This window comes from Podarcis bocagei, assembly GCF_964188305.1.
Source record: "Podarcis bocagei genome assembly, chromosome: 6".
In the NCBI taxonomy this organism is placed as follows: domain Eukaryota; kingdom Metazoa; phylum Chordata; class Lepidosauria; order Squamata; family Lacertidae; genus Podarcis; species Podarcis bocagei.
This window is the reverse complement of record NC_138130.1, coordinates 11,379,505-11,398,776: the sequence shown is the minus strand read 5'-3', so window position 1 is coordinate 11,398,776 and position 19,272 is coordinate 11,379,505. Positions and strand designations below refer to the sequence as shown.

The window sequence follows — 19,272 nt, the reverse complement described above, 5'->3', positions numbered from 1 at the left end:
TACAAGCATTTTTTTAATTTTATTTCAAGGATATCCAGGAAGCAAACTTCAAGACATCAAGCAGTAGGCTTCTTGCAGCTGTGATGTCAGCCCTGTGCCACACATCTGTGAAACTGACCTCCATCTTTCCTATTGCTTATGATGGAGAAGTCTTACTGCATTCTATGGTGAAACAAGTTAGCACTGAAAATGACTCTGCGCTGGCCCATCGCTTCCCTCTGCTGGTAGCACACATGGAAAAACTTAGTCAGGCGAGTATCAGCTACAAAAGCACACAGCGTATATCATAACAATCTGATATGAGACATTCCGTTCTGATGTGCCAATTTGTTCTACAGAGTGAAGAAAATATCTCAGGGATGACAAGCTTTCGTGAAGTACTTGAAAAGATGCTGGTGATTGTCGTGTTGCCAGTAAGAAATAGCCTTAGGCGTGAAAATGAACTTTTCTCTGCACACCTGGTTTCTAACACCTGTGGATTACTTGCCAGTATTGTGAGTGAACTCACAGCTTCTGCACTGGGATCGGAGGTAATGTGGTTAATTAATAATCCCTCTGTTTCTGGATTGGGTGGTGCATGCTAAGATAAGACTGCATTTCAATATTTTGATATTTTTCTTTCACGAGTGAATCATGTTTCATTCCAGAAATCATGCAACCAATTTGAAGCCTGTAGTGGATTTTGTTAGATGTTGTGCTGTCCATATAAAACTAGGTGTTCCTAGTTCCTTTAGTCATTTTCTTTTCTAGGGATAGTTAAACAGTTCACTGATAAATGGATTATTTTGTTAAGGAACAGTGCTTGATAGGACAGTTTCATTCATGTAAGTTGATTTCGAAGCAAGGATCTAATTTAAAATAGCCTTAAATTGGATTTTTCTCTGCTAATTGCTGTCTTCCTCCTTTCCAGGTTGATGGACTTAATTCTCTTCATTCTGTCAAGTCAAGCCCAAATCGATTCACAAAAACAAGCCAAGGAAGAAGCTGGAACACAGGGAATGGATCCCCTGATGCAATTTGCTTCTCTGTGGACAAACCTGGGGTTATTGTTGTAGGATTCTCTGTCTATGGAGGAGGAGGAATCCATGAATATGAACTGGAAGTACTAGTTGATGATGTATGTACTTCACAATTGTTCATGAAAAGCCCCTGCAATTCAACTACGTTGTTGCCTTTACTGCTAGAATAGTAATAATTTAAAAAATCTTCATAAAACTGTTGCAAACATTGGACTCCTGGGCCTCACCTGAAAACAGTGCAGCCCAGTTTAAATATAATGTTAATATCTCCCTCTCTTGGACGATATATGTCAGAGTTGTGGTGGTGGTAGAGAATAGGAGGCTGGAGAACCCCTAGGAAGCAAGCACCTTAGTTCTTGTCAAGCACATGGTTTGGAAGCTTACACTTGCTTTTTAGGGGTGCTGAGGAATGCGGTTTAAATGCTGAAGGGCAGGCAATTGTGAGGGGAAGCAACATTAAAAAAATTATCTTGAAGGACAAAAGATGGAATGGGGCGATAGGCAGAAACTGTTCCGTACTCCAAGGAGCTTGCAATCAAATTTAACACAGGAGAAACAGGAGAATGGGGAGGGAAGTGGAGGCAGGTGTAAACTGGGAAGCAATACGTGGTTGTTTCACTTACATGTACTTAGACTAAGTTTACAGTAGGACATGGTAACTAGGGGAGCCCAAAGGCTGTGCCTAAAAGGTGGGTTTTGAGCAGGCATAAGAAAGAAAAAGGAACACGGGTGGTTGGCAGTTCGACACGATCAGAAGGTTGGCAGTTCGAATCCCCGCGAAGGGGTGAGCTCCCGTTGCTCGGTCCCTGCTCCTGCCAGCCTAGCAGTTCAAAAGCACGTCAAGTGCAAGTAGATAACTAGGTACTGCTCCGGCAGGAAGGTAAACGGTGTTTCCGTTCGCTGCTCTGGTTCGCCAGAAGCGGCTTTGTCATGCTGGCCACATGACCCGGAAGCTGTACGCCAGCTCCCTCGGCCAGTAAAGCGAGATGAGTGCCGCAACCCCAGAGTCGGCCACGACTGGACCTAATGGTCAGGGGTCCCTTTACCTTTAAGAAAGAGAATCTCACAAGTTTTCTAGGAGGCAGTTCCAAATATATGGGGCAGGAAGGGGACTTTTGGCTGGTGGAACTACAGATAACAGGCAGAGGAATATCCAGATTTACCTTTAACCTTTAAATATTTACCTTTACTTCTTTTTATTTATAGAGTGATCATACAGGAGATTCAACTCATTCTCACAGATGGACATCTCTAGAATTAGTTAAAGGGACGTATACTACAGATGACTCCCCGAGTGATATTGCTGAAATTAAACTTGACAAAGTTGTTCCTCTGAAGGTAAATCAAACGATTTTTCCCCTGCAACTGAAAAATAGATCTGCATTATGCACATGTATTTTATTTCAGTTCAACAATTTATTTGCTGATTAACATTTTAGGGAGCAATCTTACACACAAGAAGCTGGTTTAAAGCAAGATTTCTGTAAATTAAACCGGCATAAAGTATTCCAGATCCAAACGCCATTCAGGAGTGGGGCTACTGTGGACTGAGCACACACACACACAAACCAAACATTTTTCAAAATTTTAAAAAATCCGCCCGGATGGTGATTTCACCTTTGGAATCTCGGGCATGTCTGGGAAATTCTGGACGTACGGCAACCCTAAGCCGGTGTAGCTCTACTGCCATGGAAACATTTTGCCTCGGCCAGGAATCCACTGGTTCCAAACATGCTTTTCCCAGAGGATGTTGCTATTGGAGAAGTTTCATCTTCCCTTAAAAATTTCAGGACACCTCATGTAAAACGATCAAGCAAAAGGTTGCTGCTTAGTCTAATATTGCCTGCTTTCCTGGCTTTTAATTGAAGGAGAATGTGAAATATGCAGTTCGTCTGAGGAACTACGGGAGTCGGACAGCTAATGGGGATGGAGGGATGACCACTGTTCAGTGTCCAGATGGTGTCACGTTCACTTTCAGTACGTGTAGTTTGAGCAGCAATGGCACAAATCAAACACGGGGACAGATCCCACAGATTCTCTATTACAGGTATGAACTATGTAATTGCATTCTGTGAATTTTGTTTAGTTTTGAATTTGTGTGGGTTTTGAACATGTAAAAATCAGTTGGAGGCATTGTATTCCACCTTATTTCACTTAGAAATGTTGTTTTGGTATAGTGCTTGCTTTACTGTTTTCGAAAAAGAACTATCCGAAATAGCCCTTCATGAAGAGATATTTTATATATTTATTTGCACGCATACGCAGAGAGATAAAGAGAGAGAAGAATATATCATATATAGGACAGGCTGAAGGATGCTTTTAAATATCTATATGTCTGGTGACATTGTTGGAAAAGCGTTGTATTTTTCTGTATTAGCTCATCTTACTTGATACTCCCTGAGAATTGCTCATGTTTTATTGGTTTCATTTTCTAGAAGCGAGTATGATGGTGATCTACAGTCACAACTCTTAAGTAAAGCCAATGAAGAAGATAAAAATTGTAGCAGAGCACTTTCTGTCGTGAGTGCTGTGGTACGAGCTGCTAAAGATCTCTTACACAGGGCTCTTGCTGTAGACGGTAAGAATACATTGCAAAAAGGCCTGAATTAGATACTCTATCTGAAAAACTAAAGAACAAACCAAGGAAAGAATTCATTTCAAAATGGGAAGTATTTAAAACATATTTGAAAATTACTAATACTGACTTAAAATCCGTAGCGGCTTTTGAATAATTCCAGCAATATCGTTCACTAGTTATATGATTTAACATATTTTGATGTACAGTGGTGCCCCGCAAGATGAATGCCTCGCAAGACGAAAAACTCGCTAGACGAAAGGGTTTTGCGTTTTTTAAGCTGCTTCGCAAGACGATTTTCCCTATGGGCTTGCTTCGCAAGACGAAAACGTCTTGCAAGTTTGTTTCCTTTTTCTTAACACCGTTAATACAGTTGCGACTTGACTTCGAGGAGCAACTCATAGAACGCGGTGTGGTAGCCTTTTTTGAGGTTTTTGAAGACTTTGGTGATTTTTGAAGCTTTTCCAAAACTTTCCCGACACCATGCTTCGCAAGACGAAAAATTCGCTAGACGAAAAAACTCGTGGAATGAATTAATTTCGTCTTGCGAGGCACCACTGTAACTTGAGATGACAGTAATAACATGTATTGGCAGTTAAGAATGGTTTTGAATTATGGAGTAGATGGGAAGTCGGGTTTAAAAAGAAGAGACCATTACCGTTTAAGGATTACAAAATTTATATTAATTCTCTATGTATGGCGAGACTGATGGTATTTTCACTATGGTTATTTTGTCCCTTTTTGTTGTGTGTTGAGCAAAAAAGAAAAAGAAATAAAAAAGAAAAAAAGAGCTTGGATTCTCCTTATTCAAGATCTGTTTGTGATAGTGAGGTTCTGTAGTGTGAATGTTTGCTCATGACATCTTCACTTATTAAATTTTTGCACATAATAAATACAATAAATGGTGCAACAGTTTGCATTAAAAAGAAAGTTAATATCCAAATCTGAATCCAGGGATGACTAGCTCACGGTGCATCGGACCCCTGAAGGATTTTTAGTCTTCTCCCAACCCAAAATTTGTCATTTTAAAATTTAAAAACATCACTTCTATGGGTCACCTGCTGGGTGGTTGTTTTGCCAAAGGCAAGGTGGTTATTTTAAAATGAGATTCAGAAGCGATACAAAATACACAATTGAGTGAGAAGATATCAGTATTGCAGCATTGGACAAAATAATGTAAAATGTAAACATTGTGGTTTAAATTCGTACAACATGGTCCATCCAGAGAACAAGTGTATATAAGAGTCATTAATTTCAGTGTGAGAGATTTGAGCAAATTCTTAATTCTCCCACTGAAATGAACAGGACACCAGATGTTTAGCTTGATCATGCCCTTTAATGAATAATTTAATTGTTCTGCTTTAAGTGAGTAGTGAAATATGATTCATATCTCAGTATCTCAGGGTTTTTATTGTCCTTGTTGTTTTAGCGGATGACATTCCAGAACTTCTCAGCTCTTCCAGTCTCTTTTATATGCTCCTTCCTCTTATCATTGCCTATATCGGACCTGTGGCTGCAGCTATTCCCAAGGTATGTGGCTAACAGTCTCCCTAGCATTCAAGATGGAGTTGTGCTTCACATGGACCCATTTTTGCCCAGAGGTTACCTTTCAATTCCATTAACAAGCGGTAATCCTCCTAACCGTTTGTCCATCTCCTCACCACCTGGCTGAATGAGCATGGCACTCTCTGTAAAAGTATGTCTCTCTCGCATCAACTCTTTTAGATAGTCAGACTCACTTTTTGTGTCCTTCATCTTTCTTCGCTGGGCAAGCAGGTGTCTAGCGCCATGTTGGATGGTGCATCACATTTGTATATATGTCTCATTATATCTTCCACCTCTGACAAAGATCACAGTTCATTTCACAAGGTCTGTAGTTTACCTTGGTGGCGCTGTAACGAAATATCTCTCGTCATGTGGCTTGTCACACTGCGGCCTGCATTAAGCCTAACATCTTAATGAAGCACTGCAAAATTGATCTCTGCACCTTGTCTAAGGCAGCTTTTGGGAAGCAAGTGGTCCAGCATGTGCTCCTGTCAATAGATAGTCTAAACCTGCCCTGTACTTTGTTAGCTTGAGAACATCCTACCTGAGGACTTGGTACACTTAAGGGAAAAGGGACCTCTGAATGATATTTTTACTTGAGTGTATTTATCTCTTCAAGGCCCCAACCTGGTCTGGCTGCAATATACAACATTAAGGTATTTTTTGCTTGGATCATTAGTTATCCATGCACTTTCAGAGACTACCTGGTATTATGTATGCCGTTTGCATCATTCTGGATACCTTGTTTCAGTGTGAGACTCTGTAGCTTGGTCATTAATGTACTGAGGCTTCACAAGGCATGGACAAGTTCTTTGAAGTGATAGTGTCCCTGCCTCCAAGCACTAGGGGGCATCTTTATGCTCAGCTAAAAATACCTTTCAGGTAATACCAGTGACCCCTTTTACACCAAAGATCAGGACTAGGTCGAGATAATGTAACATTATTTACACGAACACTGTACAGTGGTGCCCCGCAAGACGAATGCCTCGCAAGACGGAAAACTCGCTAGACGAAAGAGTTTTCCGTTTTGGAGGTGCTTCGCAAAACGAATTTCCTATGGGCTTGCTTCGCAAGACGACAATGTATTGCGAGTTCCTGCTGGGTTTTTTTCCTTTCCCCCCCTTTTTCTAAGCCGCTAAGCCGCTTATCAGCTGATCCGACCAGCAGATAAGCCGCTAAAAGCCGCTAATAGCGCTAATCCGCTAAAAGCCGCTAATAGCGCTAATCCGCTAATCCGTCAATGGGCTTTCTTCGCAAGACGAATAAACCGCTAGACGAAGAGAATCACAGAACGGATTCTTTTTGTCTTGCGAGGCACCACTGTAAAGCAAACCGAGATGCATTTTCAGTTTTGCAAACACTTGGTCATGTTTATCATGCGACAGGTCGCTGTAGAAGTTTTTGGCCTAGTTCAGCAGTTGCTTCCATCTGTAGCTGTTTTGAACCAGAAGTATGCTCCTCCTGCCTTCAACCCCAACCAGTCGACCGACAGCACTACAGGAAACCAACCTGAACAAGGGCTTTCTGCTTGTACTACCTCTAACCACTACGCTGTCATTGAATGCGAACACCCCTACAAGCCAGCATGTGTCACCCATTACAAGGTAGGTTCTTCATTGGAGTCTGCATCACTCTTCTTATGAGTTTCGTACGATGTTGGATTATATTGCAAAGTGGGTTGTTTTGTTTCATTTTGTACTCCATGTCAGATGTTGTGTAAATGGCAGAGAATGGAACACATTATATTTAATGTTGTTGTTGTTGTATTTCTACCCTGCCCATCTGGCTGGGTTTCCTCAGCCACTCTGGGTGGCTTCCAGGAAAAGATTAAAAATACATTAAAACATCAGTCATTAAAAACTTCCCTAAACAGGGCTGCCTTCAGATGTCTTCTAAATGTCATATAGTTGTTTATTTCCTTGACATCTGATGGGAGGGCATTCCACAGGGCGGGTGCCACTTGTAGCAATGTTTGGAAGGTTTCATTTTAGTTCTGTTTGCTTAAATAAACTTCAACATCATTCTGAATGTAACCTAATTGTGAACAGCCATTTACAACAACAGCAGCAACAACAACAACAAAAAACCAGTTAAGGAGAAAATATTTTTATTTCCCAACTTTTTCTCAGGTGACATTTCCAGAATGTGTCAGGTGGATGACAATAGAATTTGACGCTCAGTGCGGAACTGCGCAATCCGAGGATGTTCTTCGCTTGCTCATTCCTGCCCGAATCATCCAGTTTTCAGGTTTTGGACCAAAGCAGGCTTCTGTTCATGAAAATCTCAATTCGTGGATAGAACTGAAGAAATTTTCAGGCTCATCTGGGTGGCCTACAATGGTCTTGGTGCTTCCAGGTAATTACATTGAGAAAATATATATACCGTATTTTTCGCTCTATAACAAGCACCTGACCATAACACGCACATAGTTTTTAGAGGAGGAAAACAAGAAAAAAAATTCTGAATGAAACAGTGGATGTATCATTTTTGGGCTTCATGCTGTGGCCACAGACATATGATTTGACAGTGAGTTTGGGGTAGCCCAATGCAAAAATCCTGAGAATCCATGTGGATCTGTGCTTTATAACCACGTTTTTGCACGATTGTGGCCCCAGGCAACAGTGGGAGCGTGATTTTTTTGGTGCAGGCTGTAGCCATGGACATGCTGTGTGATCTGTTGGTGAATTTGGGGTGACCCAATGCAAAGATCCTGAGGATCCATGTGGATCGTTGCCAGTCTGGTTGCCAGTCGGCTCCAGGGACCACACATTCGCTCAATAACACGCACAGACATTTCCCTTTACTTTTTAGGAGAAAAAATGTGAGTGTTATAGAGAGAAAAATACGGTATATAATGGATGGCTAAAATGGACTTAAACTGCAGTATTAAAAAATTCTCTGGCCTCAACTAGATGAAATATTTGTCTGGCCTTTATGCATGTGAAGTTATAATCTGTTAAATGGTGTTATGTAATGGTGGGATTTTTATATCATAAGACATTGATTTGCATAGTGAATAAATATTTCAAATACAGTGGTATCTCTAGTTACAAACTTACTTCGTTCTGGAGGTCCGTTCTTAATCTGAAACTGTTCTTAACTAGAGGTGTGCTTTTGCTAATGGGGCTTCTTGCTGCCTCTGCGCCGCCGGCACATGATTTCCGTTCTCATCCTGGGGCAAAGTTCTCAACTCAAGGTAACTCTTCCAGGTTAGTGGAGTTTGTAACCTGAGGCGTTTGTAACTCAAGGTACCACTGTATGAATCTTTGGAAGCAGCAAGGCCTTCTTAGTGCACAGATATGTCATTTCTGCTGATGAGGATCAGATGATGACTAAGTGGTTGAGTGGATATGAAATCATGTAGATTAACTAAGAAGAAAACTGGGTGTTGTGCTTTGATTATCTTCTACTTTTAATCCAGAACCACATCCCCTGGGTGCTGTACCAGAATAGTAGAGGTTAATTACTAGGGCATGTAATAAAGAGCAGTGGTAAACAACATGAATACAATTACTTGTGAATTAAGATAAAGAAGTACACAGCTTGGATTTCAAATTACAGGCAGATCTTGCATTTGATTGTAGGTGAATTGTTGCCCACGTTTTTTGCTTTGCTAAATCTAGTATTTCCCCTTAGGTAATGAGGCGCTCTTCTCACTGGAAACTGCATCAGACTATGTGAAAGATGAAAAGGCTTCTTTCTACGGTTTCAAGTGTTTTGCAATTGGTTATGAATTTAGCCCGGGACTTGATGAGGTGAGGATACATTTAAGTATTGCAGCCTTTAAAATTATCATAATTTTCTGCATGCAGATTCATTGTATTGCTTTAGTTCATTTTTAACCTGACATATTTGTTAGATGTATGCATGTGAGTCTACATTGATTGTTGGCTTTTCTAGTGTGCTAGGGTATAGAAATGTGAACCAAGCTTAATCACCAAAAGGTTCTGGGGTCTTAACTATTAGTGTAAATATCTGGACTTTATAATCCATGAAGTGTTGCATTCATTTTATAGGTCAGTGTTATAGAAAAACCATCCATTAGTCTAGCCATGGTTCCCTTGCACATTGCTGAAATTCATGGGTTCTGGGTTACTGAAAATGACCTGCTGGTTGCAGAATGCATTCCTCATCAAGCACTAGTTTATAAATGGCTATATTAAGTTTGTCTTCAGGAGGAGAATATGGGGAATTTGCTGAGTTCCTAAAACCATATGTAAAATCATTTTGTCTTCTTTTTTTCAAGGGTATCATTCAGCTTGAAAAAGAGCTGGCCAATTTAGGAGGAGCATGTGCAGCTGCGTTGATGAAAAAAGACCTGGCACTCCCCATTGGTATGTCCCTCTGATAGGGAGGGGTTTGTTGGATTCGGCACAAAACTAGCAACACTTGCTTTGTGTGGAGGGAGGGCAAGCAAGGATGTGCTGACAAGAATAACCAACATGATCCAGGACTTGTGCATACTAAACAAGATATTTTATGTTGTTGAACAGCGGCTTTCGATGCCATATCACAAACTGCTTTTGAGACACTCCCAAGTTTCAATACTGATTTGCCATGTGATGTGCAGGGCTGCTACTTTGACGGAGGGAGAGCCAACAGGCCTGCTTGCGGCAAGGAACAGATTGCCAGGCAGTTTTCTGGATTGTGGCCAATTGGCCTAATCTGCCAGTCATTTCAAGATAGCTTAAAACGTTGTGTGTCTGTTTTTAATGATAACTCATAAGTTGAAATCTTTTTATGAAGGTATTTTTATTCTGGTTTTTTTTAATATAAAGAGGTGCATATCCCCCCTTTTTTTGTCTTGACTTAGTAGGACTGAGAAAAATGACTGGCTTTTAGTTTTTTAGTAGGCCCTATCTGTGTAGTAGAAGATAGGCATCAAGAGAATGGTCCTTTTCTGTTGTTGCTCCCCAGCTGTGGAATGCTCTCCCCAGAGAGACTCTCCTGGCACCATCATTACATGTCTTTAGGCACCAGGCTTTACTCTGTTCTGTGGCTATTAAATAATCCATGGCCTGTGAAAGTGTGGGGGAAAGGACTATTATTATGATGACTCATTTATTATTAGGCTGTCTGTCAGTATGCTTTTAATAACATTTTTATCACTGATGTTCTGTATTGTAGTTACAGGTAGGTAGCCGTGTTGGTCTGCTGTAGTCGAAACAAAACAAAACAAAACAAAAAAATTCCTTCCTGTAGCACCTTAGAGACCAACTAAGTTTCTTATTGGTATGAGCTTTTGTGTGCATGCACACTTCTTCAGATACACGTCTAAGGTGCTACTGGAAGGAATTTATTTTTATTTTGTTCTGTATTGTGTTTTGAATGCTGTACACCAGCCTGGGACCTTTCAATAAGAGGTGGTATAAAAATTTAATTGTTGTTGTTGTTGTTTCCCCTCCTTTCAGGGTTTCTTAATGTTAGTTTGGATATGGTTTGAACTCGGTTTTCTAAGGCTCTTTTCCTAAGAGGTAGAGAGCAGGAATTATGTCATTACTAGAAATTAGATTAAGGCGAAGAGCCAGTTACCCAGTTTGTCACGTGAAGTGAGGTTAGGGGAACACTCGATATACAGATAAAACCTTAAAATGTGTTTTGATTTCATGACATTATTTACTCTATCCAAGCAGGCAATGAATTTGAAGAAGATCTTGAGATCCTGGAAGAAGCTGCTCTGCAGGTAGACAATTAACCGCTGCCTTTGCAAAATAAACCCCTGAGATTCTTTGCTAATTGGTACAAAACAGAAAGCACAGTGGTTTAATTTGGCTTGTTTAGGAGAACTTCAGTGTGTAATAGAATTTCTCAAAGTAATAGCAGGGGGCAAGGTCTGTGATGAGCAGGGTGTATACCAGTTCAGGAGATCTCAAATTGGCCTATTCAAAGCATCTTCCTTTCAAGACTTCCTGCCATTTAACACCTTAGATAATTCATTAGAGCAGTGGTTTCCAGTTAGCTGAGAACTGTGGACCCCCTGTTTTTCAAAAGCCAAGCCACAGACCCCCTACTTTTGAAAATTTTGATATCTGTATGATAGTTTTGGTTGCATGAATGGTGCCACGGATCCCCTGGGCAGGTGCTGTGAACCACCAATTGGGAACCACTGCATTAGAGTAGTATTATATGATCTGAAAGAGAGTTGCAGCATTTCTTCCTGTGATGCAGCCTGCTAGTTTTCCTTATTTATTGAATTTTTTTTTTAAATTTGGACTATTTATATTCTGCCTACTAACAAAGGTTCTCGAGGCAGCTTCCAGATATTTAAAATACAGTGGCATAGATAAGAGTCGTACTGCATGTATAATCACTAAAAATGCATATACTTGTGTCTTGGCCTAGACATATTTTTGTGAGCTATTCACAAAAGGGTGCTGTCCAGTATACAGTTGTTAGGATCAGCAATTTAAAGGATGGCACCAAAGGATATATTCTGAGTTATGCTCCTGTTCAGGGAGTGCTTTGAAGGGTGCAGGGGTGGAAATCCATTAGGCCTTTTTGCTTTAGATTGCTGAGAAGTAAGATTTGGGTTTTAGAGGGTACCTCCTTTATAATCTTTTAGTTTTACTAGTTTTAATTTGAAATTATAATGAAGCCAGTGCATTCTGTATGTATTTGATGCTCTAGGCCAGTGGTTCTCAACCTGTGGGTCCCCAGATGTGATTGGACTACAACTCCCATCATCCCTGAGCTCTGGCCTTGCTAGCTAGGGGTGATGGGAGTTGTAGTTCAACAACATCTGGGGACCCACAGGTTGAGAAAGGCTGCTCTAGGGACTTTTGATAGACTGGGTTGGCTCACATTTCCAGGTAGACCATAGTGAATGTTTAATTCCAGTTCTTCACCCTTCCCCTGCTCCTGATCTTGTCCCGTGCAACAAACCATAGCCTTGACTGGTTGTGTCTTCTGAACCTGAGGCTTATGGTTTGTTTCCCCCCAAGGTACCGCAAGCGGCAAGCCAAAAATAAACATTGGCTGCTACTTGCGGTTTGTTTAAACAGAAATAAATCGGAAGCCTGGGTTCAGATGACGTGACTATCCAAGGCTTGTTGTTTCTTGCTCCCAGTGTGATATGGCCAGGAGTAGCGGAGGACTGAAGTGGAAACTTTTGGGAATTCAATTTGGCTTAACATGACATGCAGATGGAGCCGCTGGGCCCCAGTTTTACAAATATAATAAATAATTGAATTGATTACCAAAAATCTGATTTTAAATGCAGCACGTGTAAATGCTCAGTGATATTTCACAACCCTCTCCAGGTTTGCAAGACTCACTCTGGCATCCTGGGAAAAGGTTTAGCATTATCTCACTCGCCAACTATCTTGGAGGCCCTTGAAGGAAATCTCCCTCTGCAAGTACAAAGCAATGAACAGTCATTTTTGGAGGATTTCATTTCATGTGTACCAGGATCCAGTGGCGGACGACTTGCAAGGTATTGTTATTTACCAAGTTACATCCATGACCACCTCTATTACTGTGCTTTTGTTTTGAATAAATATGACCCACAAGCACCGCAGCGCCAAAGTATTCCTTCTATTATTCCTTATTTGTTACTTTGAAAAGCGTGCATTGCATTTCCCCTTCCATGTTTAATTGCCTTTGGAGTTTTCTTTTATAAGTAAGTACAGGAAAGGGGTGCCATTTTGAGTCTTTAGAAGGAAACATAGCACAAGTGCTACATAAACCGAAGTCTTAGCAGGGGTGTTTTAATCAGAAGGCTTTGTTGTTAAAGGTAGTACTTTTCTGTGACAAACTAAGATCTTGTTTTTTATAGCTTTACAGTGGTGCCCCGCAAGACGAATGCCTCGCAAGACGAAAAACTCACTAGACGAAAGAGTTTTCCGTTTTTTGAGTCGTTCCGCAAGACGAATTTCCCTATGGGCTTGCTTCGCAAGATGAAACGTCTTGCGAGTTCTTGCGAGTTTGTTTCCTTTTTCTTAAAGCCGCTAAGCTGTTAATAGCCGCTAAGCCGCTAATAGCCATGCTTCGCAAGACGAAAAAACCGCAAGACGAAGAGACTCACGGAACGGATTAATTTCGTCTTGCGAGGCACCACTGTATCTTGCTTCCTGTAACGCATATGCGGCTGATTTACAAGGGGTTCAATTAGATAACCCATGGGGATCCCTTCCAACTCCACAATTTTTTGTTGGTCTATACCCCACTTTGATATTATTTCCCCAAGAACACAGAGCAGGAGTCAACTAATGAACCCTAACAGCAGCAAGGCTTCCCACCTCCCCCCCATGCCCCTCAAAATTTCCTCTGGGGGAGTTGGAAGAATGTAATAGTTCCACACTGAACTCCACCAATTGAGCTATATATGTTAAATGGCTTTATCTTTCCTGTTTTAGATGGCTTCAACCAGATTCATATGCAGATCCCCAGAAAACATCCTTGATTCTGAATAAAGATGACATACGTTGTGGCTGGCCTACTATTATTACCGTGCAGACAAAAGACCAGTATGGTGATGTTGTTCATGTGCCTAATATGAAGGTAACTTTAAAAAGGTGGTTTTCCTGTCACCCCTTGCTTGATCTTTATGCAGTTTGGAATACAACTAGCACAAAGAATCTCAACTCGCCCTCTGCAGATGTGTGAAATAGTTTTGTTTTTCCCGTATTTTTTTGAGGAATCAGATATTTCCCCACAATATTTTGGACAAGCCTATTGCTAGCTGCTTTTGTGGTATTGAATGGTATTTAATATACAGTGGTACCTCAAGTTACAGATGCGTCAGGTTTCAGACTCCACCAACTCAGAAATTGAGAACAGAAATTGTGCGGCAGCAGGAGGCCCCATTAGATAAAGTGGTACTTAAGGTTAAGAACAGTTTCAGGTTAAGAATGGACCTCCAGAACGAATTAAGTTCTTAACTTGAGGTACCACTGTATCCTCACCTTTCCTGTTTAAATCTGACAGGTGGAAGTCAAGGCAATTCCTGTTTCCCAGAAAAAAACTTCATTGCAGCAAGAACAGGCAAAAAAACTTCAGCGCATCCCAGGCAGTCCCGCAGGCGCTGCTGCTTCCTCCACTGATCTGACTTTCGGAGGACTTCCCTCTCCAAAACTCGATGCCTCTTATGAACCGATGATAGTGAAGGAAGCTCGCTACATTGCTATTACAATGATGAAGGTAAACTGCTACTTAAGGCATACATTTTTAAATCTGTCTAATTGAACAAAGGGACTTGAAGACTAACTAGAAATCTAGTGGGGTCAACATGTTTCTCTTTTTTATGTTGGTGGGTATTTTTTACTGCTTTTGTAAAGAACAAGATTGTTCTTTAAAAAAAAAAATTCCAATGAAGAGGTGGTCAGTGATTGTACTTCCATGATCTTTTACTCAAACTAGCTCATTTCAAGTCTGGAAATCCGTCTGCTCCTGCTGTTGGAAAGGATAGAAGCTTGACTTAAGTGTGTTGGTGTAATACGTTCTCTATGTCTTTACAGTTTTAATTAGGCGATGTTTCTTTGTATTCTCACTAGATAGAGCAGGGTGTAATGAGGAAAAAACCACATCACTTCATTCCAGAATGACCGGTCCAGTTATATGAGAGTTCAAGTTTAGAAGCATGCTGAATGAAGCCACTAGCTATCTAATAAACTCCTTTCCCATTCGGAGTATTATCTTCAGGGATGGGAGTAATTTTATCCGTTTCTGATTATTTTCTGTGTGCTATTGGAGCTGAGGAACCAGGTTGTGACTTTCAATTAGTATTGCAACAGATGTAATTTGATACACTCTTTGCTTTATAGGTCTATGAAAATTATTCTTTTGAAGAGTTGCGCTTTGCTTCACCAACACCCAAGAGGTAATAATTTTGTGCAAAATGTAACATTTAAAATTATATACTATACAGCAATTTTTAAAACTGACTTCGTGTGATTTCATATGGGCTTATATTAAAGGAAGATGCCCCTCCCCAAACTGCAACAGCAGCTTCTCTAAACTTCTGGAGCAGTTTTGAATGGATGTGAAAGGGGCTGCAGGGGGTAAAGTTCTGCTTCTTCAGCTTGCACATACAGCTTTGTGTACAACACAGTGTCTTAAGTTAAAACGCTCTCTTATTGTACTTGCCTTATGCTTGGGGTAAAGCTGTATTTGAATCTGAGTGGTTAGTTCCTTCTGCATTTGAATTTATTTTCACATTTTTATCTTAGTGGCTCTTTTCTAAACATGGCATTTTGTCAGAATGAATCCAGGATCAAATTGCTATAGGTTTGTTTGGGAGCATCTATGCTTTTGGTGGACTTAAGTTTTTTTTTTAAAAAAAATAAAATAATGGCAACCTGCATGCCATATCACAAAACCATTATTGAAACTTCCCTTAGTTTTAAAAGTTGGAGCGTGGTGGAATGCTGCTGTTTGACAAAGGTACACAGTTGGTTGACATTTAAATATGAAATGTTTTGATTGGAAGGCATGATTGCTTTGGTTTTCCGTTTGTGTTTTTTCTTTCTTCTTAAAAATACCGTATTTTTCACCCCATAGGACACACCGCCCTATAGGACGCACCTACTTTTTTGGGGGGGGGATAAAGAAAAAAAAAAAATTTCCCCCCCCAGGCACGGGGCTGGCACGGGGGAAGCCCGAGCTTCCCCCGACCCCAGCCCCCAGAACAGCCTGCTATCCGCAAGCCTAGGGTGCCGCGCCGGTCTCCCCAGGCTTGTGGAGAGCTGCGCAAAGCCCGGGCACGCTCTTCAGAATGCAGGTAGCTCTGCACAACCTTTGGGAGCCCGGCACAGCTTCCTGCCGGGCTCCGGAGGGTTGCGCAGAGCACAGGAGGGGAAAAAGTGCGTCCTATAGGGCAAAAAATACGGTAATTTCACTGATGTTATATTATTACTTTGTAGCCAAGGCTATTTTACATCAAACAAGCTTGCATGTAAACGAAGATACAGTACTAGATTTTCTAAGCATAGAGCTGGCAACCTGAATTGATATTCAAGCAGTGGGTGGTGTGTTGTCATTTCAATATCCTTTTTTCCCTCCCTAGACCAAGTGAAAACATGCTGATAAGAGTCAACAATGATGGAACTTACTGTGCTAACTGGACTCCAGGAGCAGTTGGTCTCTACACCATTCACGTTACCATTGATGGCATTGAAATAGGTACATAAAAGTCCGTATCTTTGTATGATGTCAATACACCTATAGCGGTATGCCAGAACATGGAAAGAGAGAGAGCTTTTAAAGTTAATCATAATGTTTTGAGGACATATAGCCTCTTCTTTTTACTCAAAAGGATATTAAAATACTTGAAAGTAAAACAAATCCGAAAATTTGTCAGAGCACATAGTTGGAAAATGTGTTGATAACAGTGTATGCATACATTTTAGCTAAGTTAATAGTAGCAAATTCAATATCTTCCCATAGTGGCCGATTATCTCTCTATCTCTGTATTAGTTGGCGGAGCTCTCTCCTACTTCCACAGATGGAAACTGAGTCAAGGCTCACTTTGTGTGCAGCCTCAGTAGCTCTGCTTTGTTTATGACTGAAATGCCAGCTGAGTTTTTTGCTGTCCAACTGTGCTTCGAACAACAAGATTTTTCCCATATGTATCCTGTCATGGGCTGCTGGAGTTCCCTGTTATGTGAGCAGTCCTTTAAATCCTTGACAAGGAGTTATGTTTATATACACATTTCTTCCAAATAATATTCTGACAGATACTCCTCCTCCCCATGATGCTTCATGACATTTTTATTAGCATGTAAAGATTGAGGAGGGTAATTGCTTGTGATGCTTTATAATTGGCTGTACCTTCTGCCGTATGATTTTAATACTGTCATTTTTAAATGCAGTCTTTTATGTAGTCAAACTTTTTATTGACTTGTGACCGGAATGATTCTGTCAGAGAAGGTCTAGCCTTGTCACTCCTTGTTTTTCATTCGGGTGCTTGGCACCATACTCTCTAAATTATTTTTTTAAAAAACGTTTTAAAAATGGGAACAATTTAGATTCAGGAGTCACATTTATCATGTCTAATGTGTTTCACAGGTTTAAGCTGCTTTGATGCCATAAGTAATTTTCACTTAACCAGCTAGAATTTTACCGCATTGCCAAGACCCGAATGTAACCCACTTCAGAATAAAATAACTTTCAAACAGTTACTTAGTCTTCTTATATACACTTCATGGTAATTTTCTTAATTTACAGATGCTGGACTAGAAGTGAAAGTAAAAGATCCTCCGAAAGGAATGATACCACCTGGAACCCAGTTGGTAAAACCGAAAGCAGAGCCTTTACCAAATAAGGTATAAGAACAAAAACATTTTTTAGAAAAATTGAAATTACATTAGTGCATGTAAATACATGACCTATATTATCTAATATTTTTAAACTGCCAGAGCTCAGGGGTCCGGTCCCTAGCTTAGATGGAATAACAATTTAACTTCAAGGTAGCAATATACGTTTAAATGATGAAGGGAAGCTGCTGAAACAGAAAAGAAGAAAATTGCTGTATATTGTTAAAGATCTCCTCCTGATACTCAATTCTGACTCCTTGGCAAACATACACAAATCAAATGTATTTTCAAAACCTGTTTATTGCATTTTATTTGTTATGTTAGGGAGGAGGAGGCTCTGCAATCTTACATTTATACTGGTTATCATAACTGTTTCACTTATATACCCCTTGGCTAGATGGTGCTTAACTATGTTATTCCCATCTTGCATAGCTGATTTTTCAGAAATGAATAGCTTTAGGGGGGGGGGCGTGTATTGTGACCAAGCCATGGGAGAGAAAGCTTTAACCCTGTGACGGTCCCAGTCACAACCTATTCACAATGGAAGGAAAGCTTTTGCCTTCATAAGAATAAGGCATGTTCCTATAAACTTCTCAGTATCCCAAGAACTCCAAACGAAGTTTTGCTTTTTTTAAAAAAGGCATCCAGATTTAAGTGCAGTTCTAACATGAATTGTGTGGGGATAGGTCTCACCGGTATCATTAGGTTTTGTACATGAAAAACCAGAGCCAGTGTGGTGTAGTGGTTAAGAGCGGTAGTCTCGTAATCTGGGGAACCGGGTTCGCGTCTCCGCTCCTCCACATGCAGCTGCTGGGTGACCTTGGGCCAGTCACACTTCTCTGAAGTCTCTCAGCCCCACTCACCTCACAGAGTGTTTGTTGTGGGGGAGGAAGGGAAAGGAGAATGTTAGCCGCTTTGAGACTCCTGAAGGGGAGTGAAAGGCGGGATATCAAATCCAAACTCTTCTTCTTCTTCTAAGTCCTAGTGATTGTTTTGTTGCCCAACAGCTTTTCAGAACAAGAGTAGCTCCTGTCAGTTTTACATATCATATTTTTCGCTCTATAAGACGCACCAGACCACAAGAGGCACCTAGTTTTTGGAGGAGGAAAACAAGAAAAAAAAAATATTCTGAATCTCAGAAGCCAGAACAGCAAGAGGGATCACTGTGCAGTGAAAGCAGCAATCCCTCTTGCTGTTCTGGCTTCTTGCATTCACTCCATAAGAGACACACACACATTTCCCCTTACTTTTTAGGAGGGAAAAAGTGAGTCTTATAGAGCAAAAAATACGGTACTTGCATTTACAACTAGGCTGGAATATCCCAGCCTCTCATCTCATTCAGTTGACAGTGACTACTGTTTATATCTGACTTAAAGTAAACTCTGAATATCTAATTCTGTTGGTCCATGTGTATTTGAGTGACTTTTATAACAGCCTTATTTTTCTATGGCTTCCAAAAGAGAACAGACTTTGATTTTTTTGTTTTGGTTTCTTGATCATCTGTCTGGGTGAATTTAGCAGCTGACTATAGCTGATAGGAGACTTTCCTCTAGAGCTCTGTGGATTTCCATAATCTGACGCTGTATCTTTATACTCTTTTTTTTTTTTAAGAGCCCTTTTCCAGGTTTCTCTGCCTTACTGTCTCTTTGCTTCTCTTAGGTTCGCAAATTTGTGGCCAAGGACAGTGCAGGGCTGCGTATCCGTAGTCACCCTTCCCTTCAGAGTGAGCAGATAGGCATAGTAAAAGTCAATGGATCCATTACCTTTATTGATGAGGTAACTTGCAATAAATTTATATGGCTTTGAGATCTAGATTAAATTACCACTTGCATATACAGACCAGAATCCAGAGAACGCCATGACTAATCTCACATGGCCTTTG

At 40.6% G+C, this 19,272-nt stretch overlaps 1 protein-coding gene across 13 annotated transcripts in view; it reads left to right on the top strand.

Annotated features, from left to right (window-relative positions):
- MYCBP2 (MYC binding protein 2) overlaps positions 1–19,272 on the top strand; it is a 144,708-nt gene that overhangs the window by 65,401 nt on the left and 60,035 nt on the right. For 8 of the 13 annotated variants that reach the window (XM_081198188.1, XM_081198187.1, XM_081198181.1 and 5 more), the window contains 19 exons: positions 30–251; positions 339–530; positions 911–1,117; positions 2,226–2,357; positions 2,888–3,066; positions 3,455–3,597; positions 5,024–5,124; positions 6,525–6,743; positions 7,269–7,494; positions 8,776–8,894; positions 9,386–9,473; positions 10,770–10,822; positions 12,399–12,571; positions 13,494–13,638; positions 14,065–14,277; positions 14,901–14,956; positions 16,142–16,257; positions 17,302–17,399; positions 19,050–19,166. In XM_081198188.1, coding sequence (XP_081054314.1) covers positions 30–251; positions 339–530; positions 911–1,117; positions 2,226–2,357; positions 2,888–3,066; positions 3,455–3,597; positions 5,024–5,124; positions 6,525–6,743; positions 7,269–7,494; positions 8,776–8,894; positions 9,386–9,473; positions 10,770–10,822; positions 12,399–12,571; positions 13,494–13,638; positions 14,065–14,277; positions 14,901–14,956; positions 16,142–16,257; positions 17,302–17,399; positions 19,050–19,166 — 2,799 coding nt within the window. The remainder of the gene's footprint in view (positions 1–29; positions 252–338; positions 531–910; positions 1,118–2,225; positions 2,358–2,887; positions 3,067–3,454; positions 3,598–5,023; positions 5,125–6,524; positions 6,744–7,268; positions 7,495–8,775; positions 8,895–9,385; positions 9,474–10,769; positions 10,823–12,398; positions 12,572–13,493; positions 13,639–14,064; positions 14,278–14,900; positions 14,957–16,141; positions 16,258–17,301; positions 17,400–19,049; positions 19,167–19,272) is intronic. The other 5 variants (XM_081198189.1, XM_081198182.1, XM_081198186.1 and 2 more) reach the window with 2 other exon arrangements.